This window comes from Populus alba, chromosome 3, assembly GCF_005239225.2.
Source record: "Populus alba chromosome 3, ASM523922v2, whole genome shotgun sequence".
NCBI lineage: Eukaryota > Viridiplantae > Streptophyta > Magnoliopsida > Malpighiales > Salicaceae > Populus > Populus alba.
The window spans coordinates 2,693,602-2,719,925 of record NC_133286.1 but is presented as its reverse complement, the minus strand read 5'-3'; the positions used below and the strand labels follow the sequence as shown (position 1 = coordinate 2,719,925).

At 34.9% G+C, this 26,324-nt stretch overlaps 1 protein-coding gene across 1 annotated transcript; it reads left to right on the top strand.

Annotated features, from left to right (window-relative positions):
- The first annotated feature begins 196 nt into the window (after positions 1-196).
- On the top strand, positions 197-25,334 carry LOC118046092 (UDP-glucose:glycoprotein glucosyltransferase). The gene is made up of 37 exons (XM_035054862.2): positions 197-564; positions 2,026-2,475; positions 2,584-2,737; positions 3,180-3,351; positions 3,481-3,554; positions 4,786-4,882; positions 4,958-5,070; positions 5,198-5,313; positions 7,500-7,557; positions 8,733-8,885; positions 8,972-9,070; positions 9,163-9,321; positions 9,491-9,559; positions 10,882-10,967; positions 11,129-11,291; positions 11,563-11,697; positions 11,807-11,912; positions 12,001-12,095; positions 12,221-12,333; positions 12,420-12,630; positions 12,901-12,969; positions 13,156-13,301; positions 14,613-14,714; positions 15,437-15,584; positions 18,184-18,240; positions 18,315-18,445; positions 18,635-18,723; positions 18,837-19,183; positions 19,296-19,391; positions 20,265-20,329; positions 22,023-22,125; positions 22,223-22,381; positions 22,494-22,634; positions 22,770-22,813; positions 22,904-23,018; positions 24,343-24,495; positions 24,591-25,334. The coding sequence occupies exons 1-37, from the start codon at positions 398-400 to the stop codon at positions 24,825-24,827; spliced, it is 4,992 nt and encodes a 1,663-aa protein (XP_034910753.1). The 5' UTR covers positions 197-397; the 3' UTR covers positions 24,828-25,334.
- Positions 25,335-26,324: the final 990 nt, after the last annotated feature.

Here is a 26,324-nt window from a genome sequence, read left to right as displayed (position 1 = left end):
GAAAATATTGGCTATAAAACAAATAAAATTTTTAAATTAAAAATATTACTAATTATCATGATTGACACTCGTCAATAAATTGTTTAATTTCTTTTTTCACACTATAATCCTTAATTAATATGATTGATAAACTAGAGGGACTAAAGTATAATTAACTCAAAGACCAAAAGAGCCATAAGTAAGTCCAGTCCACTGTGTCCTGCCGAAGTCATCTGTCTCCTCCTCCGCTGCTTGATTCTTTCGGTCTCACTCTCCCTCTTTCTTTGCCTCGCCTGCCTTGAAAACCCAACAATTATAACTATCATCTATATATCAGTATAACACGGAGACACGGAGAGAGCTCTGTACTAGTAATGTTGGATCTTGTTGAACCCGTATATGTTTAGAAGATCTATCAATGGAGGCCCGTTTTAGATCCGGTTCTTGTGTTCTTGTCATTCTATTTTGTGTTGTAGGATTTTGTGGGTTTGGTTCGGTTTCTTGTGGGGAGAATCGAAGGCCCAAAAACGTTCAGGTTGCTGTTCGGGCAAAATGGGAGGGCACTCCAATTTTATTGGAAGCTGGGTATATTTGCTCTTTCTTTCTTGAACTATTATTTTGTCTTGGGAATTTGGAGTTAATGTTTTTTTGAGGTTTTTTGAACTGGGTTTTTGTCTGTTGATCTAGTGTTTCTTTTATTTGTACAACAGTTCTTTTCTTTGTTTTTTTCATGTTTAAAGGAACAAGGCAGAAGTTGGTCATATGTTTCTTTGAGTTTTTTTGAAGTTTGTTTTTGTATTTTGATCACGTGTTTCCTTTGTTGGTATAAAACTTCCTTTCTTTTCTTTGTTTTTTTTCATGTTTTTTTGATTAGTTTCTTGAATTTTCTTGTTTGTATGGAAGTGCATAATTGAGGTTTTGTAGGCAGAAGTTTGTCGTACATGCATAATGATGCAAGGATGCCGTTGTTTGTATTCAAGGATTTTTTTTTTTTTTAATGTGGGTTTTTATCTGTTGATCTCGTGTTTCTTTTATTAGTAACAAAATTTCTTTTCTTTTCTTTGTTGTTTTCTTGAATTTTCTTGATTGGTTTCTTGAATTTTCTTGATTGGAAGTGCATAACTGAGGCTGTACGCTAAGGAACCGCTTCTGTAGGCAGAAGTCGGTCCTAGATACGTAGCAGGTTAATGATGCGAGAACATATGGGCGAATGGTGTGATCAGGGATGGCTGAAAGAGGATGCCTCTTCATAGGGGGTCTTTCTTGGAAGAAAATGGGAATAAAAGAACCAATAATCGGTTAATTATGTTGGAGTGTCTTGTGGAGAATATAAACAGCGTCTTAAGTTTGTGTGGGAAGTTCATTACTTGATGATGAATTTATATTGACTTTCTATGGTCTCTAGGTTAAATACCATTTCTTGTTGTTTTCTTTTAGTGAGAATTTTGAAATGACATCAAGGCCTCTTCTAAGAAAGGAAGTGGATGGTGGTCCCGAAACACCAATAACTTGTTGGAAGTCAGGATGTTGTTGCGAGGTCCTTTCCAAATGTTAATTTGTAGCCTCTCGTAGGCTGGAGGATTTCTCATTGATATATTGTTGAGTGGGTTTCAAGAAGCGATAGAATTGTAAGATAATGTGTAGGTGCCTATTATCAAACTCTGTTTGGTCGTTTGTGTGCTTGAATGAAGCTAAATTCAAGAATCTGTGTGAAAATTCTGTGTTGAGTCAATTTCTTGTGGAAACTCATGTTCTTTTCAGCTATTTCCCCGACAATCTAGATTCTTTAACTTTAACTAGTAAGTACCGGTGTTGAATGCCCCTGGACAAATTGGACTGCCCATTCACGAGTCATTGGCCTTACTCATTTAGCAGTTCCATATAAATTAGCATCCCTTCCTGCAAAATGAAAGTTTTTCTCCTTAATATAAGAATAAGTTTTTATGGTATTCTTTTTTTTTTTTCCTGTCAAGTTCTTGTACATTAAGTCATTATTCTTGAATCTGTGAAACTTTTCCCCCCCTTTTGTTTCACTTCTGGGCGCAGGGAATTGCTATCTAAGGAAAGGAAAGACATTTATTGGGAGTTCATTGATAGCTGGCTTCATTCACAGAAGGAAGACGATGATTCTTCTACCGCTAAAGATTGCCTCAAAAAAATTATGAAACATGGACATGCTCTTTTAAGTGACACATTGGCCTCACTATTTGATTTTTCTCTTATTCTAAGATCTGCATCACCAAGATTGGTGCTTTACAGACAGCTAGCAGAGGAGTCTCTTTCTTCTTTTCCACTTTTGGATGATAGTTTCTCAAACAATGCTAGTGGGGGCCTTGCCAAAACCAATGATACCAATGAAATGAAAAGGTCAGATCCCTTGCTTGTGCGAAGAAATCCTGAAATTCCTGGTGGGAAATGCTGTTGGGTGGATACTGGTGCGGCATTGTTCTATGATGTCGCGGATTTGCTATTGTGGCTTCATAGCCCTACTGGAATGTGAGTGTTTCCTTGTTTCATGGTTGATAAATCGGTACGTCCATCTAAATCTGGTATCACCAATACACTGCATGGCTTACCTTGGTTATATTTTTTCATGGTTGCCAGGGCAGGGGACTCGTTTCAGCAACCTGAACTATTTGATTTTGATCATGTTCATTTTGAATCACTTTCTGGAAGTCCAGTTACTATTCTGTATGGAGCTCTTGGAACTGATTGCTTTAAGGAGTTTCATTCTGCCTTGGTGGAAGCTGCTAAGCAGGCATGTTACTTGGTGTTATAGAGGATCTTATTATGCTGTGGAATCCAGGGGTGTTTGCCGTTCACTTCAAACAGTTAAATCTAATAAAATCAAACCCCTCCAAAACAAATCATATATTTTCCTTTTTCTTAGACTGGCCAGAAGATACGGATTCTTTATTTCATATATTAACTACTATAAAATATATGAAACACACTTACAGACATAAATACTCTGTTTGCCAGAACTACAATAGTATAAATGTCTTCTTTTATTAAAAGCTGAATGAAAAATATTTTAGTTTAGTTGGAGAAAAAAACAAACCATAGTTTTTCTGTTCAAGAGATTACTGTTTCACTCGTGTACATTTATGGTACTATTTTCTCTCATACTATGAGTATGATATGTATATTCAATATTTATTTTCACTTTTTGTTGCTGATGAGTTGGCTAAAATTTTCAGGGGAAGGTAAAATATGTAGTTAGACCTGTTATACCTTCTGGCTGTGAATCAAAAGTTGGGCGGTGTGTTGCTGTTGGGGCGAGTGACTCCTTAAATTTAGGTGGTTATGGTGTGGAGCTTGCTATGAAGAATATGGAATATAAGGCTATGGATGATAGTGCAATAAAGAAAGGTTAGAATGATAATCATTTTATGTACATAATTTAAAGCCAAGATGAAATTCTATAAGAGCAGTGTTTTTCTGAATGAGCCAAACTACCTTTTTTGTCGCACTCTTTTTGACTGACAATGTAAGTTTCAGGTGTCACTTTGGAGGATCCTCGGACTGAAGATCTTAGCCAAGAAGTTAGAGGGTTCATTTTTTCCAAAATACTGGTTTGTTATACTTGGAACTTGCCCCTGTACTTCTATTTCTTTTCACTTATTTGTCTTATTTTAGACAAGTCTTTGACTATTTCTCTTTTTGTGCGTGTTCACGTGTGTACCTGCACTTTGTCTTATTATAATAATGAAATCTGGTGGGGTTGTACGTTGCATGTTGTCTTCATTTTGGCTTGACAAGAAACCGCCTTGGGTGCTGCCAACCATTCATCTCTCTCTCTCCCTCACACATGCAGTGTGCTCGCGCGTCCACACGCACTCCTGCACGCACGCATGCAGAGACTTTTAATATTTCTAGTGCTAGCTGTTTGGGTCTGTCTTCCATTGATTAGGAACTGCTTAATGCAAATAGAGTCCTGACACAATTCCAGCTGGTTGATTAAAATGGAAGTGAGTAATTGGAAGGTGTATAGAAACTCCCATTCAATTGAAAAACTCTGCTCATCAAGATCAGGATAAGGGTGCTGAGATCTTTGTAATAATATCCCCAAGCTTAATAAATTAATTAAGAAAGCCCCACATATATGTTTCTGTACTGTAATCCCTCATTGGGAAACAATGATTAGCACTAATGTTTACAGACCAAATACAACTTCTGAACTTTTAAGTGTAGCTAAAATGTCATACTGTTCTTGATTTGTAAATATTGTTTGAAGTATAAACAAGAATGTACAAGAAAAGAAGGAAGTAGAAGATCAGGTGCAACGTAGGGAGGGACAGGCTTAAGTTAAAATCTTACTGACCAGAAAGTAAAGCGGTAAAAACTTTGGAAGAGGCCAGAAGGAAGAGTTAATTAGATAAATTCTTTCCCTGGCTTCTGTTCTTCAATAGTTTGGTGTGGCCTATTGCTCACAATTACCACATGATCTGTTGCTTACTATTTTGGTGTCTGTTTAGTTTCTGTCTCCTCCCATAATGCTCATCTTCTGTTTTTTCTTTTGGAAATTTCTAAATTCATTATCTTTTTCTTATTTTAAAATATGAATTGTTGAGTGTTTTATCATCTTTAAATCTGAACATGAGCTGTAAAAGGCTATAACATGAATCATTTTTCCTGTATGATGGAAGATGTAAACATGAGCTGTAGAGGCTAATTGTTGAAGCCAAAGATGTTTAAAATTGGGATGATCTTCATGGAACTTTGGTGTTTTAGACTATACTTTGAAGTACTAGACACCTATCCGCTCACTGTAGGGATCATGATTGCTATGTTTTTCACGTGCAGGAACGTAAACCTGAGCTTACATCAGAGATTATGGCTTTCCGAGACTATTTATTGTCGTCAACAATATCTGATACACTTGATGTTTGGGAACTAAAGGGTATCTATAATTTAGGCCTTTCTTCATGATTGCTTGGATAAACTGCAGTTTTCTGATCTCTTTTCCTTTTAACAGATCTAGGACATCAAACAGCACAAAGAATAGTTCATGCCTCTGACCCTCTACAATCAATGCAGGAAATCAACCAAAATTTTCCTAGTGTAGTTTCTTCTTTGTCTCGCATGAAGGTAACTTGTCATATGATGTTTGGACTTGACAAATATTTGAAATAAATATTCATAATTAATATCTTTACAAAGGAAATTTGTGATATTGGTTGTTCTTATGTAATTGCACGAATGTTGCCTCGTACAGCTCAAGGATTCTGTTAAAGATGAGATAACTGCAAACCAGCGAATGATCCCTCCCGGCAAGTCCTTAATGGCTCTGAATGGTGCTTTAATCAATATTGAGGATATTGACCTTTATCTGTAATGCTTCTGCTCTCAGTGAACTTTTTCCCTCTCTTGCTGATGATTTTGTCTACCTGTTTTGAGTTCTTGAATCTCATATTTAGCTCAACTCAATCAAGCTTTAATACACAAACTAGTTAGGGTGATGGTTCATGAAGTTATTTTCTGAAAGCTTTCCTGACACAATCATTTGAATTCAATATCTTTATTCCATCCAAAGCAAAATTTTGGCAGTTGCATGCTTTATTGTTAGCTTCGATGCTTGTAAACTTCTGCAACTTGCAAACTTAAAGGACTGGGCTTCTCCATGTTAATTTTTGAGGATTGGCTTCTCCATATTAAAATTCATATGTAGTTTGTCTGTTTCCGACGAGCATATTAATATTGATTTATGGTGAATATTACATATTTTACTTTGGCTTCATTAATTGTTGAAAAAAATGGAGGGTTGTGCTTCAGGCATCTGCTTGTCTTCATTAACAATTGGGCTGGGGTGCATGTTTACTTATCTGAAGATTGTTGTCAAATTGAGATTTGAACTGGGAATCAGAAAGCCCTTTTTGGGTTCAAAAATTGTAACATCCCTTTTTGAGTTTGAGAATTGCAACATTCAGTCACAAATGAAAGCAACATTATAAAATATAAATAACATACTACATATTTCTAAATAAAGGATAAATGATCATTCACTAAACAAATGCGCTGCAAATCATTTTAATTTTCTAGTTCTAAGTCAGTAATTGAACCCAAAGTCTCAAAATTCAACATATTATTTTGGTACTTTGATCATTCTAATGACTTAAACTTATGATATATCTAAAAGCCATCTTCTAGCTAGTTAAATTACTGAATGTCCTAGTTTTAATAAGGAAAATGATTTACAAACAAACCCTTCATACTAAATTTCCTTACAAACATATGTGACAACTGATAATTGGTAACGTGCATGTCTTATAAATTTTAAATGATTAGCCTTCCATTAAAAATGTCACCGGCACTTATTTATATGAGAAATTTGTTTGTATATAATTACTCTTTTAACAAACAGTAATAATTTTCTCAATATTGATGTCAGTATCACCTTTGTCATTCTTGTTGTCTTTGGCACTCTTGCTTTTTTGCACTTGTCTCTTTTTTTGTGAAACTTGAATTAATAATAACCTGTTTAAGTTTCAAATAGAAAGATTTACCACAGAAAATTGTTTATGGGCTGTTTCCATCCATGACCTTTAAGACATCGCATTTGTATTCTTATCTCTTTTAAAATTATGCATTTTACTTCTATTTTCTATTCGAGTTGACTTGTATGATTCAATGAATGGAATTGAATTGTGACTGAATTGCATGATTTATTTAAGTCAGCTATTCACTCCATGATTTGCATTGTTTCGTATGTGATCAAGACAGATTATAAGATGCGTGTTGAATAGTAAGATTGTAACAATCATTTTGGAATTGTTACTTGGACATACATGTGCTATTTTTGATGTGGTGCAATGTTTTTTTTTTCTTTTCATGTGATTATTTATTCCTATATTTTTTGGAAATGGAGAATCTGAAATTAGATGTATAATTGCTCCAAACTAATGCTAGTTACTAGTGCATTCCAGTGTTTATTTAGTTGGGGAACTTCTAGGTTAACACAGCTTTGGGTTAAGAATTTTCATTTGCTGATAGGCTCTGCCAGTAAATTAAATATGTCAGATAACTGGACAAACTGTGCTGTCTGGTTCTTAGAATTAAACCAAATTTCATATGTACTTTTAGAGTGTAATATCCTAAATGTCCCCTTGAGGAAGGAGGGCGAGGTTGGTCGCTGCTCTGCAACCTATTGTAAAAAAAGAAGAGATGTTTGTGATTTAAAACAGCTTTAGTGAGTTGACTTTGTCATCTTAAGAGTACCCAATCTTTGTACTTTGCGGGCCAAGCAGTCTGCCGATGTAAACAAGAGACTTATTGTTACAGCCAAATATACACATGTAATTCAAAGGGATATTTCTTTTTAGACTTTATAACAACCAGACAGTCTTCATTTCACTTTTTTCATTTCTAAATACCACTATATATATATATATATATATATATATATATATATATACTGTCACCTGACATTAATATAATTTGGATCTCCAGTGAAGCATTTCAGTTCTTTGTAACTGAGTTTATTGTACTTTTAATATTTCTTTCCTCTTATTCTTTTATAGGTTGGTAGACATGGTCCAGCGGGAATTATCATTGGCCGATCAATTTTCTAAATTGAAGGTGAATGTTGCTAAATTCTCTCTTGCTTTATTCTGTTTGCATAACAAGGACTACAGGTGATGAGCACCCTTAAACCCCCCCCCCCCCCCCCCCCAAAATTTCCCTTCTGGACTAGCAAAATTACTAGCATGACTTGATAAGCATGGTTAAATAATCGGTTTACTTTTTGAGCATTTTGTCGAAGGAAGAGAAGGAAATATTTGATTTTCTTTTTGAGCATTTTTTGTTGGAGAAGAAAGAAGAAAAAAAAGGCGAAGTTACATGGCTGGATGAGAAGTACACCGGCATAGAGGTGACAAAATTGTAAGAAGTACACCTGGTTTCTGACATTACCTATGTGAAACTGGGCTCAATCTGTTGAACAAACTTCTCACAACCATAGTGTTTTGGAAACATCATTTGTAATTGCTCCCAAATAGCTAGGAAATAACACAATCCAAGGGTGTATATGTTGCTGGAGAACAAGGGAGGATTATTCGCCAACTTAGCTTTTAGGTGCTTATTGCAAAAGCATAAGTAAAGTGAATTTCAGAGTCCTAAGGAAAGGGTTTTGTATTAGCCATTTAAGTTGAAAATTAAATGGATTGGCATTTACTAACAGTTGAATTCTACGGGACCCTTTATTGCAAAGTTGTAGAAACTAGAAATACTCCAGATAATTAAGGAACTTTTCTCCACATCTTAATCAATTTGCTGTAGTTTCTTTTTGAAAGCTACCCTTCAACTTTTGAGAGAACAGACAACCTCTTCTTAGGCCCTACAACTCCTTTTTGTTTCAGTAATGAGAGAACATGGCTTTGAGGGAGAGGAGTTGCTTCTTTCTATAACTGTAGATGAATTAGAAGTTGACAATATGGTATAGGAAACAATATATTGTTTCTGCTTTATTGTTTTAGATTTGCATCTGTTAATGAAGCTCTTTTTCTCTATTTTACTTCCACCATTTTGTGCTCTTATTAGCAATAACATTGATAATAATTTTGTCTTTGCTTTAATAACATGTTCTATCTAATTTGCTTCACACTTGCACGCATGCACATTCATATATGTAGATGCAAATATATGTCATTCCATGCAATTCAGGTTAATATGTCAAATTGGACTGTGATTTCATGAAGTGAATTTCACAAATAGCACGAATTGCATTAAAAAGTTAATAGTGCTAATTTTTGCAGGTTCCTCACAGCACAATAAGGAAACTTCTTTCGACAGCGTCTCCTCCTGAATCCAGTATGATCCGTGTTGATTTTCGTTCAAGTCATGTTCATTATCTTAATAACTTAGAGGAGGATGCCATGTATAAGCGGTGGAGGAACAATATAAATGAGGTGGATATATTATTTTCAACATTTTTCTTTTAAGAGTGATGGTTTTGTAAACTCAAATCTCCTTGAATTTTTTGTTTTTTGTGCAGATTTTGATGCCTGTCTTCCCTGGACAGCAACGTTATATCCGCAAGAACCTGTTTCATGCTGTTTATGTTCTTGATCCAGCCACTAGTTGCGGTCTTGAGGCAAGTTTTAATTCTGATGTCTATGATTAACAGTGCCCATCGCTGTCCTGCCCTGTTGAATTGTTCATATGTTGAGTTTTGTATACTTGCAGTCTGTCGACATGATTTTGTCTTTGTATGAGAACAACTTCCCAATGAGATTTGGATTGATTCTATATTCTTCAAAGTTTATCAAAAAAACAACTATTCGTGGCCTGCATTTATCTGCTGAGGAGAATGATGGTGAAACTGAGGAGGATATATCCAGTTTGGTATTTTCTTTCTTTAGTTTCCATTTCTTCTTCTCCTTTGTTTTCCCATTAACTCTTATTGCTAGCCTTACAAATGGTGTGCTGTCTGCTTGCCAGGCTGATTTCACTCTAACTTTTGGATTGGTGATTCATGTAATAAGCATATGAATTTTGTTGACATGTTTTGCAGATCATACGTCTTTTCATATATATTAAGGAAAGCTACGGGACACCAACAGCTTTCCAGTTTCTGAGCAATGTAAGACTTGCTCTGTACTTTGGCATATTATCAATATTTTTAGCACTTCTCTGGACCGTAACTTCCTGCAATAGAAACATGCCTTCTGCTCATATGGTTACTAAGTACCAGGTTTTTATTTTTCCTTGTTTTTTGAAGTATGCACTTAGTTTGTTTTAGTTGGAAAGGTTTGCAATTTTGCCTAACAAGGAGCAGTTTGATAAAATATCAATCAAAGGAGAAAGAATTTGAGGGATAATTTTGTCCAACTGAAGAAGTGATGGGAGGGTCTATTAGTTAATGTAATGAGTAAACTCTTGAGCCAAATGCACGTGGGTTAGTTTGAGAATTGAGTGCACATGCATCCGTAAAAAATGATAGGGTTTTGGACAGGGTCCAGCCCCCTCTCTAAGTTATCCTTGACACTGGTGATGTCCATATGCAAGTGTGATAGTTCAACCTTCTTCCTCTTCCTTTTCCTCTTCTTCTTCAACATAACATTATCTTCCTGATGCAGAACAGTCCTGAATATGTTGAAGTTTTAGTGTTTTTGATCAGTGTTAAGGTTAGGGTTTGACATATGCGGAATTGAGATTAATGACTGGTGTGTTTTAGAAGATTTTTAGGGTTAAATCATGGCTAAGTACCCGAAGTACTGCAGGAATAATAAGGAAGAATCAAAACGGAAAACCCAAGGCACCAAGCCTTCAAAATAACATAACTCAATTTATTTTCTAACTCTGCTCTAGTAAAAATAAGACATTGCATCTCTATTTATAGTGATTAGTGTCGGGTGCAACAGAATGGCCCGACAATTAGGACAGCTTATTACAATGATACTTCTAAAAAGAATTGGCATAGCTAATCCTAACATGACTAGGAAGACAACTGAATTGGAATAAATTATTGAAGGCTAAGAAACCACATTCTGATAACATCAAATCTTATACTAAACCTGAAAATGACCAAAACTTTCTGCTTTCCAGGAACTTGTAGAAGTTGCAATTCTGCCCCTTCTCACAAAATTACTCTTTAAGTTAATGCATTAAGCTATAAACGAAGAAATCTACTGTGGATGCTTATGCTTGACCCAAAAGACACTTTGATTGATGAAGACAAATAATCAAGCCACCTTATTACTTAATTTCTTTTAGGTTTCAATAGACCCTCCTTTTTTGCTAGCTTAAATTGGAACAGTTTCCTCCCTCACTGCCATTCTTTTAAGTGTAGCAGCATACGGTCTTTGTTGGATGGTAAACATATTTCATGTTGTTGTATGTGCGTTGCCTTTATTCAGTACATTTTGATTTTTGTTAACAAGTAATTTCATATATGTGTGGCAGGTAAACAGATTACGCATGGAGTCAGATTCTTCAGATGATGTTCCTGAAACACACCATGTGGACGGAGCATTTGTGGAAACCATATTGTGAGTTTTAATGGGGTTTTCTGGTTAACGGAGCAATTTCAACTTTTTTGCACTATCATGCTGTCTCTCCATGTGCATTACAAATTCTTTTATAAGATCTGGGCTTCCTTTTCCTTCAATCAATGACCTCCTTACTACATGTTATTATTCCATGTGTGTAGACCAAAGGTAAAAACCCCTCCTCAAGATATATTGCTAAAACTGGCAAAGGAGCAAACCTACAAGGAATTGTCACAAGAAAGCTCCATGTTCGTGTTTAAGCTGGGTTTGAACAAGTTGCAGTGTTGCCTCTTGATGAACGGTCTTGTCTTTGATTCTAGTGAGGTAATTCTAATATTTTCCGTTGCATACTTGCACTTGGGCAGCTTTTAATACATTATTTGAGATGCTGCTTTACAGTTTTCATGGCCAAATCTTATTGTGAAATGTGCTTGAATGAAAAAAATTTATTTGAGAAGAAGCAAATCTGTAATACTAAAGCCAATTTTTCTTTGACCTCCATTTGTTTAGTTAAAAATAGTTGTTGTGGTAATGTTGACCTCTGGTAATGGAAATTATTTTCCCTGCTAAGAAACTCTGGTTTTATTTTCATTAGGAGGTTCTTATGAACGCCATGAATGATGAGCTTCCCAGAATACAAGAGCAAGTTTATTATGGGCAAATAAATTCTCACACTGATGTGCTGGACAAATTCCTGTCAGAAAGTGGTATTAGCCGCTACAATCCACAGGTAAATCATTCAAATACTGCTATTGCATATTCATCTGTTTTGCTTTGGTTGTTGATGATGTTATGTCTACATCATATTTCTATACTTTGTTACTGATGTTTCTGCGTAGATCATTGCTGAAGGCAAGGCCAAACCAAGGTTTATTTCTCTGACTTCAGGAGTTCTTGGAGGGAAATCTGTGGTGAATGATATTAACTTCTTGCATTCCCCTGGAAGTAAGCAGAATCTATGCTGAGAACAGTGATTTTACTGAATCACTAATGGTTATTGTAATCTGACTTCTTTCTAACCCTAATGTTCTAGCTGTAGATGATGTGAAACCTGTAACTCATCTCCTTGCTGTTGACATCACATCAAAGAAGGGGATAAACTTGCTTCATGAAGGAATACGCTATCTGGTTGCGCTTTTTATTACAATCGTATTTCTATTTGTTCATTTTCATTATTGTCATTTATCTTTATCTTTGTTGGAAATCTCCATCACAACCATTGGTTATCTTTTAATGTTCACATTATGATGCAGATAGAAGGGTCTAAGGGTGCTCGCTTGGGTGTCCTCTTTAGTTCCAGTCAAGATTCTGATTTACCTGGTCTTCTTCTTGTGAAGGTTTTTGAAATCACCACTGCCTCTTACAGGTTTGTTAAGTCAAAATTATTTTGACAGCATGAATAAAACTTTGTTTGATATTAGCCCTAATTGTTTTCTTCATGGTGTCATGCAGTCATAAGAAAAATGTGTTGAGCTTTTTGGAGCATTTATGTTCATTTTATGAGCAAAAGTACATTCTGGCATCATCTGTAGCAGCTGAAAGCACACAAACATTTATGGACAAGGTGTATGATCTGGCTGATGCAAATGAGCTACCACAGAAGGCCTACAAGTCCATCCTTTCTGAATTTTCTGCTGACAAAGTGAAAAAACAATTGAATAAGGTATATATATCTCTGTTATTTGTTGCATGCATGAAATTGTCTTAATTTTCATCTTCTGTTTGTCTAAAATGGATAGATCTTTTAGAGGAAGATTTTGGTCTTGCTAGATATGATCTTTTATAAATTTAGTCCTAGCTTCTACTAATTCTTGCTATCTTTTTTTCCCTAACATTTCTTAGTTTTTTGTGTTTGAGTTTGCCCGATGTTGGTATTTTGCATTTGTTGCCATGAGCAAGAGAAGATATCATCAATTTTTCCAATGATAAGCAGGTGTCACAATTTTTTTACCTTCTTCTTGGGCTTGAATCTGGAGTGAATGCGGTCATTACCAATGGAAGGGTGAGTTAATTAGACTCTCAAACATAACCAGAAAGTTGTTTAATGGGTTTATTTTCTCATCCTGTTCTTTTTTTTTTTTTCTTTCTGTTTTTTTATTTTTTTGCGCACAAATTTTTTCAAAATTTGTTTAATTTCAGTCAAAGCTGTGCAGTTTCATGTTTTTAACTTTTCTTCAACATTTGATAGGTGATGTTTCCTGGTGATGAAGGCACCTTTTTGAGTCATGATTTACATCTTCTAGAGACGATGGAGTTCAAGCAAAGAGTAAAGCACATTGGGGAAATTATTGAAGAAGTGCAGTGGCAGGATGTAGACCCTGACATGCTAACAAGGTTTGTTTGGTTGTTATATGCTCCTGAATCTTCACCCACTTCCATACCCAACTACCACAGTCTCTGAATTTTTCCCTTTAGAGAATTCTAATTGTAGCTGAGATTCTTATATATATTTTCTAATGATACCTTGCTCATCACAAAGCAAGAGGGGAACAAACTTTTTTTAATGGCTAGGGCGTGGAGGTGTCGGGCATGTGGTGGGGAACTTGTTAAAATGAAGTTAGTGAATGGTTAGATGGAATATTGAAGTTATTGCCATGGCCCATGGCTATTTTAGAAAGTTGCTATAATTGTTTACATACCCTTGTTCTATATCCTAGAACACTTTTGAAATTATTTTCCTTGCTCACTTCATTTTCTTTTCATTTGTGTTCGTTCTTGGCACAATGTTTTGTTGAGCTGAATTCACATCTTTGATTTGAAATTCCACACCTTTTTTTTTCCTTTTTATCTTATTTATCCAATTGATCCAGCACACCGGGTTAAAGCATTTCCAAGAACATATCATTCTAGTTTCTTCAGATAGTGTTTCTGCTGCCTTGACATTTGCAGAAGGTTGGTGTGACTAGGCTCTCAGCTTGACTAGCCAACTGGTTTAATTTCATACGCTTTACCCCCTTGTTTATGGATCTTAAAATAGGTGATAATGTAGGGTTCTTTTAATGGAATTAATCAATGTATTTGGAGATGTATTATCGATAATTGTATATAGAGTGTTGAGGGAGGAAATGCAGACAACACTTAAGGAGCTCCAACATCATTGTAGGTGAGAATATCAGATAGTGTATAGGGAGTATGCACAAGTGAATGAGGGTAGAATGTGATGCAGCTGTTGTTTGAGGGTTAGGGATGTAGTGGTTTAGCTAGTGATTTATTAGGTAGTAATAGATTTGGAATAAAGTTTCATTGAAAAGTGAAAGGAGGTCGCTTCCACCAGTAGAAAGCTTTATGGTTGACCAATTGACTACAAGTTGATCATCCCTTAATAAGGTCCAGATAAGTGTGACCCTACTCAATGTGATGTAAATTTAGGTGAAAATTGAAGAAAATAGTAAATATCTGAGGCTGAAGCTCTTTGGCAATTTTGGTATGCATTCACTGTTGGTGACTGATGTTTTGAATCTTTTTATCTGCAAGTTTTTTGCTCTCTCCTGTACTTCCAATTATGCCATTGCTGGTAGTTTCTGTTCAACAAAGATTAGTTTTTAATTTTTGAAGCTTAATAGATGATATTCCTTCTCAAAACATTTCATATCCTATCCATTCCCATTGGGGATTTTATGTTAATTTTACTCATGCCACTTGCAGCAAATTTGTCAGCGATATTATAATGTATGTGTCATCTGCAATGGCAATGCGGGAAAGAAGTTCAGAAAGTGCACGCTTTGAGATTTTGAATGCTGAACATAGGTAAGAATTATTTGCCATCCCATAGATTGTTTTTTTCCCCACCTGTTTTTGGGAGAAGACTTCCGCTGTAATCTGTTTGAGCTGTGTAGCAATGACAATGACTGTTATGGTGAATATATGGTGACCCATGTATATATAATTGGGTGATATTCAACATTAATTACAAAGTTTGTCAAATATCTGATGAATCTGACAAATATGAAAGAGAAATTGCTCTGCTTAGTACATTGCCACCATCCCACTTAATGCTAGATCACAAATTTCATCTCATCTCTTTTCTCAGACTGTAGTATTTCACACTTTTTTTTTGTCATGTTTTTTTTTCTTCTGCTTCTGATAAATAATTCAGTCAACATTGTTCTCATATTTGGTAATTGTATGTTTGCAAAATGTTTGTTTAATTCTGACATTTCATCACTGTGAACCTACCTTTGATAATCCTATTTGGTAGAGTTGCCTCATCAACATTGCAATGATTATCACCTGCTTCTTGTATCCCCAAGTTTATGGACAAAATTAGTATTTACTGAGATTTCTTATTCAAATGCAAAATGCATGTTCAAGATAAAATAAAAAAGAAAGTAATGGATTCATGGAAAACCACCATGATGGTAATAGTTTATTCTCATATATCATTCTGTAATTTCCTAAAGATTGTCATCTTTTGATTTCTCGACAATTGATTGCTTTTGAAATCTAATACAATCATTTCTTGTTTGCAGTGCTGTTATTATAGATAATGAAAATTCCAGTGTTCATATTGATGCTGTTGTTGATCCTTTAAGCGCAGCTGGTCAGAAGGTTTCTTCACTTCTTAGAGTTCTAAGGAAATATGTTCAACCAAGCATGAGAATCGTGCTAAACCCTATGGTGAGCTGAAATTTACCAAATTGGACATTTTTCTTTTCTTATTTCTTTTTTTGTTACACTGGTTTGGCAACCTACAGTTTTGAAAACCTTGGGCCACTACAACCTTATAACTTGAATACCTTTTTGTAACATATCTTCTGGTCTCTGAAAGCCATTAAACCAAGATGATACAATTTGGAGGCCAATGGATCCATATGGTGGTTTGCTGCTTTAAGCACAGATCAACCTGACATGGCCTTTTCCCTTCCTTCGAATTAGCAATTTTGATCTCATTTAAGTGAAATGAAGAATTTTCACTGCCACTTTAGAGCTTGACTTTATGTACCCCTTGTCTGACCAGTCCTCTGCACCAATGCATATGGATCTGTTTTGGTGTTGTGAATGAAAACTGATGAATGTGCTTTGTTTTTAGAAAAACTTGTTTCATCAACTTCTGGAGGTGTTGATTAGTTCTATTGTATATGTAGGAAGGGCCAAAGGTGAAACAATGCCTTGGATGTTGAAAACATGGGCTTTGATTTCTGTACCTACAAAGTATAGTTGAATAGTTTAGATTCTGTTTTTATCCTATTAAAGCCAAAAGTTTTATGATTTTGACAAAAATTAAACTCCCGTCACAATAGCTCAACTAAGAAATTGAAGGAAACCTGTAGAAGCTTGAGAATTAAGAATATCATATATCTCTTTAAACCTCTATTGCACTCGTAAAAGCAGACTGATTTTTTCTAGGCAATCGACTTGGAAAAGTAATTGAAAGAGCAAGTTTGCATCAGTATCTATGTAAACCCGGTAATAGTTCATAATAAAAAAAATTTCAAAAAAAATCCTTGTGGTTTATTTATTTAGCAGTAACAATTAGAGACTGCTATTACTGGGATTGGGGCATTTAGGTTTTGCTATTTTGCTAGTTTTCTGACATGTAGATTCAAATCCATGCATATAATGGTTCAGTTGGCCTGATTGGCGACCTGTTGGACGATATGTGATTTACTGCAATTGCATGAAGTGAACGAATTTACAGGATAAAAAAGCACTGTATTTTTTTTTTAATTATATGCATGATGGATTTCATGTATCAAAATAAAATTATGTATCGAACTCTATTCCACACAACATGCATTGCATTCTGCAAAATTGAAGCTATTTTTGTTGAATGTATTATTTATAAGGTGGCTGTAGAATTCAAATATAGTTCTCTTTTATAGTCATGCTTTGATTATAACTGTTTATAATCCTCTCTAGCACATTATGGAAGTCCACATGAATGATCTTGCATGCAGTTTGTGAGTAGACAACGAGATATAATTTCTGAAAGAACCATGAAAAGAAAAGGAATAGTATGGCATGCCATAAATGTTGGTATGTTAACATCTGAAGCATGACATGCTCTAAATGGTGGTATGTTAACATCTGAAGGTAGATGAAGATTATTGTGGCTGATTAGAGATTTGTGGAAAAGTATTTGAATATTTTGGGATATTAGCTTAATCTATCCTTATAGTTTAAGTCTAGTCTCCTTATGTTTTAAGTCTAGTCTCCAATCTGTTCTCAAAGTCAAATTGCTCCTAATTTGTCCTTATATTCTAGGTCATTTTTCAACCTATCGTTACGGTGGATGCCCTCATCCAAATTGATGGAAATACCCTTATATGAGAAACCCAAACCTAACCTGGTATATTTATAAAATTAATTTGAAAAATAATGAATTGTTGCGTGGTGTTAAAATTCCTCCTTTTTTTTCTCTGTTCAATTTCTTTTAGTAAATCAGGTTGGACTTTTGAGTTTTTCATGTATGTGCATTAGATAGAATTTCTAATATATTGATGAAGCATAGATTGATGTACCCTATATTTAGGGACAAATTGGAGATTGAGTCTAAAATAAAAAGGACAAGTTGAATTAATTCCCGGAATATTTTTAATCTTTTGAAATTAGTAGCTGCTAACTTGGAAGCTAGGATTTGATTACAATCCATCGGTGTCTGCTTTATAGATGCTATGACAACCTGATCTAAGTAGGCCAAATAGGTTTTATTTTCTCAAGCAATATAATAAGGTTTTTGCGTCTCTGACACTCTTTTATTAGAAAGATGCTGCCATATAAACAGTCACCTTGAGAAGTTTGTTTGGATTGCCATCTGGCTGGGAGCCGCCACTTCTTTACAGGCATTGACCTCTGTGTCTTTATTTTCTGGTGAAAGATTAGGACTTGTTTTCCATATCATTCTTAGCTGGGCCTTGTTCTGGCAGAAACAATGCCTGCAAATGACCTCTCTTTCTCTCTCTCGTTTTCTTTTTGGATTCATGTTCCTAGATTGCTTCTAATTATTTTTTTGTCACATTTTTTTTTTATTCTGTATCATGAATTGCAAAATTGCCTAAACATATGATGGATTTGTAAGGCATGTATACTGTTTTCTTCTATGTACTTTACATTTTTCTTAGGTGCTTAGTGCCTTAGCATGTATCTGCACTGCTAGCTGAGACATTGCCTCACATGGGATATCTTTTTAGCTGAACTTCTTCATAATGACCTTTTTATCAACATTTTGTTGTCTCTTTCTACATGTCGAGGAACTAACATTTTTGGTTTCTTGCAGAGTTCTCTTGTTGATCTTCCGCTGAAGAATTACTATAGATATGTGGTCCCAACCATGGTATATATGTTTGATTATGAATGGTAATTTCAGGTTCCATTGCGTTGTATCTTAGTTGTGCTATGACTTTCCAGGATGATTTCAGCAGCACTGATTTAACAGTAAATGGTCCTAAAGCATTTTTTGCAAATATGCCATTATCGAAGACTCTTACCATGAACCTTGATGTTCCTGAGCCCTGGCTTGTTGAGCCTGTTATTGCTGTGTATGTTCCTTTCCTAGTCAAATACATTTTAAATCATCTTTATACTGTCGCCATCTTTATTGTATATATGCTACTAAAGCTTTGGAGATTAATTTTAGTTTTGCAGAACATAATCTTACTGTCTCAGTGGCTTATTATTATTATTATTATTCTTATTCTTGTCGCTGCCGAATGTTTTAAATGTTTCAGCCATGATTTGGATAATATTTTGCTTGAGAACCTGGGTGACACTAGAACATTGCAAGCAGTTTTTGAACTTGAAGCACTTGTTCTTACTGGTTAGATTCTGTTTCTTTTGAGTAATTTCTTATTATAATTTGGTGTTTCTCCTGTAAGTTTCATCGTATGACTACCAATTCTTTCATACTTATTTGTTCACTGTTTTATTTAGGTCATTGTTCAGAGAAAGATCATGAACCCCCCCGAGGACTTCAGCTAATTCTTGGAACTAAGAGTAATCCTCACTTGGTTGATACACTTGTGATGGCCAATTTGGGTTATTGGCAAATGAAAGTCTCTCCTGGGGTGTGGTATCTTCAACTTGCTCCAGGTCGAAGCTCTGAGCTTTATGCTTTTAGGGAAGGTGGTGATGGAAGTCAGGAAAAGCATCTGTCGAAACTTATCACTATTAATGATTTGCGAGGCAAGGTAGTTCATCTAGAAGTGGTGAAGAAAAAGGGCATGGAGCATGAGAAACTGCTCATTTCAAGTGATGATGATAACAATTCACAAAGGAAGGTCAGTTCTTGTTATATTGGCTTATAATTATTACTAATTTCAAGGACAACCACAGCTGGATAATTTGGTTAAGTCTTGCAACCTTAGAATGGTTTTGGGGAAATTTTTACAGGGAACTCATGATAGCTGGAACTCCAATTTGTTTAAATGGGCTTCTGGCTTTATTGGCGCTGGCGGGCTTTCCAAGAAGAATGAGAGTGGTTTAATGGTGAGTTAATTTTTGTTCACTTATTTGTTTCTGCTGTTATACTTAAATTATTAAGATTTTCACAGTGCTTTGGTGCATTGCACTGGCTCTCTGATTTTATACTTAAAGTCCTCTCTATAGCGTTTGTGGATTCATAGTGCGCTGATTTTAGAAATATGATCTTTCATCATCTTTTTCTGGTTGTTTAATGTACTCGGTGGACAATTGTTTGTTTCCCTGCTATTCTTTGCTACTTTCTGTTTGGTTCTTAATGAATTGTTTTTCCAACCAAGTAGGGGCATCTTTATGGTTCCCTGTCATTTCTTTCTGGATTTTATACTACCTCTGGTCATAATAATAGTTTATTTTGAGTTTTGCACATTGCGTTAAGCAATTATTCAAAATGTAGTCAAGTGTTGCACAATGTCAAATTTGCCCCTAATATTAAAGTTGCACCTTTTGATTTGATGATATATTTAGATTGTTGATGCATCATAAAATGGGGCCGTAAACAACCATTCATCAATTTTATAGTACGGACTGACATTTAGGGATGGGAAAAAATCAAATAGTGGACTGTTTTTACAGTCCAGATGGAATATTAGCTAATTTTGTTTGAAGACTGGATACTTTTGTTTTTACAGTCCAGAGGGTATCAGAATGGTTGCTGTCATGAAAATCCAAGTTCTCTTCTTTGTCAATCATTTTCTCAAGCCATTTTCTGATGTTTTAGTGTGCTGATAAAATTTTATCTTTGGCTATGAGAACTAGCTCTTGAGTTGTTTTGTTTAACTGAAAACTGACCATCTACCAGCACTGGAAAACAAATTCAGTGGTGCACATATGCTTTCATTATTCTTTTAGATGGTGATTGGTTAAAAATTATTCCTTTAGGAGCATGAGAAGCGTGGACGGCATGGAAAAACTATTAATATCTTCTCTATTGCTTCTGGGCATCTGTAAGTCTTTTCTTATTCTCTCCGTATTAGTGATTGTTTTCTATTCTATTTGCTGTCTGATGTGATGTTAGTGCTTTTTGGTTACCAACATCAAAATGCAGGAATGAGATTATAAATATTGGAATGGGAATAAATCATTCATCACCTTTTTTGTGTTTTGGGATATGGAGGAATGGGGAATGAGCTCTAATGATTTTATCGCCCTTAGAAAATCCTTCTTGATGATTCTAAGTACAAATTCAGAAATTTCAAAGAAAAAAAAAAAGACAGAGAGAGAGAGAGAGAATGGGAAGAAAGAGTGATAGATCAAATTTGAACAAGAATACAGATTTGAACAAGACCAAATCAAGACTAAAGCTCAAAGTTTATACCCATGAACGAAGAGAATAATTTGAAAATCAAATATTCAGTTTCTTTTTCCTTTTCCTTTTCTATTTTTAGAAAACCCATTTGGTCTTATTTGGTCCTCCTTGTTTATTAAACCCTCTGGATGAAGGAACAGACTGGCTCAGACCCCCCCAGAAGGGGGCCTGAGGAAGGAACTAAGAAGAAGGTATCAGCAACCACAAAGAGCTAGAAATTTTTTAATGGGATTTGCACAACAAATGATAAGAACCAGAAGTTTGTTGTGCATACAGGATTCTTGGGAAAGTCATCAAAAGAATGGGATTTGTGACCATGAAAACATTAAGCAAGAGAAGTCATAAAAGTAGAAAAATGGGAGAAGAATTAAAGGCCAAAGCTGCAACTTAGAAAGAAGGAAGAAATTGCTTAAGCCACAAGAACAAAATGGTTTCTTAGGGTTAGTGATTTTTTAAGGAAAACTCCCCCGATTGTGATGGAATGACCTACCCAGTATTTAAAGGGGTATTTCTGTGATACGGAAAAGCTGATTGTAGTGTTATGTGAAAAAAAAAAAATAGTCCTACTTCCTTTTCCAATAAAGCATTCATGAGTAGAAATGCATAATGCCTGGATATAGAATTATATTGAAAGTTCATTCGGGTTCCCATTTAGCCATTTCAATTCCAATTTCCCTTCTAATTTTGCTAAATGAACAGATTATGAATCCTTGATTCTCAATCCTGCCTGGTATCCAAACAGAACCTTAATGTATTCTGCATTATGTACTTTTATCCTTTTTATTTCTAGAAATTTGAAAAACCAAAGTGAGCTAAGCGAAATTTTAGAGGATTAACTGTTCTGGATTTAATAAAATTAACCCCTATGAATCTTTTCTGAGATTGTTTTCTGTTCTGTGATCACAATGTAAGCAACAAGCTCAAACAGCTGAAAGTTTTGAATGAGAAGTTTTATGTGGAACTGAGGAACTTTTATTTGTGCGCTTCATAAACAAACCCACCCACCCACACACACACACTTTGCTGTTTGTTCAATGCAAACAGCAAAGCTCAAACAGCCATGTGCTGAAAGTTTTGAATGAGAACGTGTGTGTGTGTGTGGGACTGAGGAACTTTAATTTGTGCGCTTCATAGATAAACCTGTGTAGCTGTCAGTTTTCTTCCTAGCAACACACACACACACACACACACTTGCTGTTTGTTCAATGCAATTGTTGTATGAGCTGCAGCAGCCCATTTATTGGACCTATTCACTCATCTGCTTGTACACCTCATCATGCATGGTTAATGTAATATCATAATGATTTCATTATGTGTTTTGGGTGTGGCAGATATGAACGTTTCCTTAAAATCATGATTCTAAGTGTCTGGAAGAACACCCAGCGTCCTGTGAAATTTTGGTTTATAAAGAACTATCTCTCTCCACAATTTAAGGTTGTATTTATTTCATCTATAGTTGTCACTCACATATTGTTTTCTAACTTTATTGTCTGACTTGTGTGCATTCTCTGGTTGTTAATGAATGGCGCAGGATGTGATTCCACATATGGCACAAGAATATGGTTTTGAGTACGAACTGGTCACTTATAAATGGCCATCATGGTTGCATAAGCAGACAGAAAAGCAGCGAATTATTTGGGCATATAAGATTTTGTTCCTTGATGTTATCTTTCCACTTTCTTTGGAGAGGGTATAGCAGTTTTTTCTTTCTTTTTTATCAAAACTTGGTTGTATTTTTCTTGCTATTGACTCCATATTTACTAATTATTTGCTTAAAAACGCATCAATGTTTCCATATGCAGGTTATATTTGTTGATGCTGATCAGGTTGTGCGAGCAGACATGGGAGAACTGTATGACATGGATATAAAAGGAAGACCTCTTGCATATACACCATTCTGTGATAACAACAGGGATATGGATGGATATCGATTTTGGAGACAAGTATACTTCACTGATTAGTCTCCCCACCTTTTAAAGATAGTTTGCCATAAATTCATTTTGTGCCATGGAAGGCCTAGGCAACTTGCCATCTAATCACTGTTTCCTTATCTTTTCCCATTCTTTTGTGTGGTACAGGGATTCTGGAAAGAACATTTGCGGGGAAGACCATATCATATCAGGTAAGCAATCTTTTTTGTTAATTTATTCTTCAGAGTTGGTTCAGTTCTTAAACCCAGCCATGAGCTTGACATGTGCTCTACCTTATCCAGTGCTTTGTACGTTGTTGATCTGGTTAAATTTCGAGAGACAGCTGCAGGAGATAATCTAAGGGTTTTCTATGAAACACTGAGCAAGGATCCAAATAGTCTTGCAAATTTGGATCAGGTAACTAGTCAACCTGATTTTTCTTATAATCACTGTGTTTGATGTGCTCACTTCTTAGTTCGTATACCATACTATTTCAGTGATCTGTCAAAATTGTTGTCGTGTATAGAATTTCCAGTGTCAATGTTCTCTCTGAATTTGAATGATTTCATTTGGCTTAGTTGTTTGGATATGAAGAGAAAATGTTAAGAGTAAACAAATTCGGACTTCACACACACAAAATATCTTTATTTTGCTTTGAGCGGGAGAGTGATAAGAGATCACCTGGAGCAAGAGAGGACAAGAATGGAGAGAAGATTTTCTGGCAAATTCATCATTTTAAAGTTATTCACCATAATATTTCTGCAATTCATGACATCATCTTCATTTTCCTTTGTACGAGTTACACGCATCTAAGAAAAATAGACCAAAACGAAGTAGGAAATAGAATAAACTCCTAAAATAGTAAACTTTCTAATTAATTAATGTCACAGTAAATCCAAGTACCTAACTTGTAAATAAGATAAAATCATATCTCTAGTAAAATTAATGTAATTTTTCTGAAACAATTGTTTTTTTGAAGTTCTTTCATTGCTCCTGCATTACATTTGCATGAGCCTGCTCTACATAAAACTAGAAAAAAAAAAAAAAAGGAAAAAGAGAATTCGTGAATACACAAACAATGTACTCATGGTGTCCTAAACTATGGTACATGAATATGTCATATGAAGGTTTTTAGCCGTGAGATTTGTGGGTCTAATGGCTATAGAACTTCATGCAATTGGTTCATGCCGCATCTTCAGGTGATGGGGTGCAGCTCAATTTTATATATTCTAATCAAGTTTAGAAAATTGACTGCTTGCTGGCGTGGACAGTTTTTGCTATAATTCATTAGTAGGCTGTTATTTCTGGACATGGGTCCATTTACTGGGTTTCACTTTCCAAGGAGGAAACTTTATCTTGCCATTTAGTGGAGGAATCATCATCAAATTTGCTTTATAAATTTTGCCTGTATGTATTGTCACTTGGTACATTATCTATAATCTTCATTAAATACTTGGAACTCTAATGATTGTTGTTGACTGCTTGAAAAAGTTTTTGTATTATCACCAAGAGCATTCAATTATCCACCGTTGACTACCAGAGACAGTCTTCCAGGTTTATGTGTTGCTTATTGCTTATTGCCTGTGTAGTACAACAGGCAGTATATGTGTTATAATAAGGTTTGGCTCAGCTGTATACATAATTATATGAGAGTTTGCAATTGGTACTGTTTTATTTGTGTCTGTGATATTCTTTCACGTACTAGATTGTGTTAAAAAGTTGCTTCCTTTTCCTTGTTCAGGATCTTCCGAACTATGCTCAGCATACGGTACCCATCTTTTCACTGCCTCAAGAATGGTTGTGGTGCGAATCATGGTGTGGTAATGCTACGAAATCCAGAGCAAAAACTATTGATCTTTGCAACAATCCCATGACAAAGGAACCCAAGCTTCAGGTGATTCTACAAATATGACACCACGTTTCATCATTCATTTGCTCACAACACTTTCTATGTTTTCAAGAATCTATTCATTTCTCGTTTTTTTTCAGGGTGCAAAAAGAATAGTTTCGGAATGGGTTAATCTTGACTCTGAGGCGAGACAATTCACTGCGAAAATCTTAGGGGATGAAGTAAATCCTCAAGAACTTGTGTCCCCCAACCAATCACAGGCAAAAATCTTAGGTGATGAAGTAAATCCTCAAGAACTTGAGTCCCCCAACCAATCACAGGACTATCAAACTGATAATTCACTGGAGGAAGATGCCGAATCTAAGTCTGAATTATGAACATTATTCTTGCAATTTGAATCCAGTTCATGTGATCACTTTTTGGAGGACTTAGCTATAGCTGGGGCAGTTGCTTTATACATGGAAGTCTTGACAAAAACTGTGGCAGCGTGTTTTGTCTGCTTGATGCCCTAATGAGACCCAAGCTCTAGTAAACAACTACAGGCACCATGTTAGGGATGTACTACTTATTCTTCTCCCAAACTGAATAAGCACATTACCATCTGCACCTGGTTCTATAATCTCAACGCAAAGTAAGAGTAAGTGCCGGGGTTGTTTTCTTTTCTTTAGGTTTTACCCGTTTTGATGTGGGAAATGGTTTCATAGCTAATCAAGAATTTTGATGGCGGCAAGCACTGGATTTTCTTCGCCATGAATTAGCGCTTTACTTTGATATTTCAGCTTGTAGTCAAAACCCCAACTCACCTTCAGTTCTTGCCTGGAAAAGTAAACATGCAGTCTTGAGGGTATCATGCTTTAAAGGCTCCTCTTTTAATAGTTCAATAATCAATTTAACATCAAAACAAAATAGACCTCATTCGAATGTTGGCATGAAAAACTTCAATTTGGTCTTGGGAGTTTCAATTATCTATTGTGTAGTCCCTGCTTGTTTTAAATTTTACATTTTGATTCAAAATTTTAGTTTTTTACATTTGAGTCCCTAGATATTAAGAGACAGAGAAAGTGACTGGAGAATGTTTTTGTCTAAATTATCTAGCGGACTACGAGACGATATGTCATCTATTATTGGAGGCGATATGTCACCTTCAAAAAATAAACAAACTAGGTGCACGGATCTGGCCTACGAGACCTAGACTTGCCTCTTTTTGTTTTTATTTTTTATTATTTTAATTAATTCCCTCTCTTTCTCTCTCTTTGTTTTTTCACTTTTCATTAATTATTTTATTTAAATTTCAACTAATATCCACTCTCTTATTTTTAAAATTATTTAGTTTAGTATTTTTTTTTAAAATAGCAATTAAGCTTCTTGATTATTTTCATAGATTATAGCTATTTATATTTAAATTATTTCTTTTCATATTTTATATAAAATATAAAATTATCCAAATTTTAATTAATACCCTCTTTCTTGTTTTTTCTTTAAATTGTTAAATAGTAATTAAAACTGTTATTTTTTTAATTTCATGTTGCTTCAAGAATTATTATAATTTGTATTTAGATTTTCTCTTTTATATTTTTTATAATTAAATTATATTTTCATGATTCCTTTATAAAAAAATAAAAATAGCTTGCCTCTAAAATAAAATAAAAGAAAAACATAAAAAAAAATTGAGATTAAATATTTGCACGTGCATATTTGTTTTTATTTTTACTAGAAAAATTAGATTTTTGCCTTATTATTTAATTAACTTCAACTTGTTTTCAATTAATTAGTTTATGTGTTTTTTGATTTATTTTATTATGTAAACAATAGCCCTCAGTCTCTCAATTGAAAAAGATTATGATATCTAAAAGTATACCTATAATATCAACATC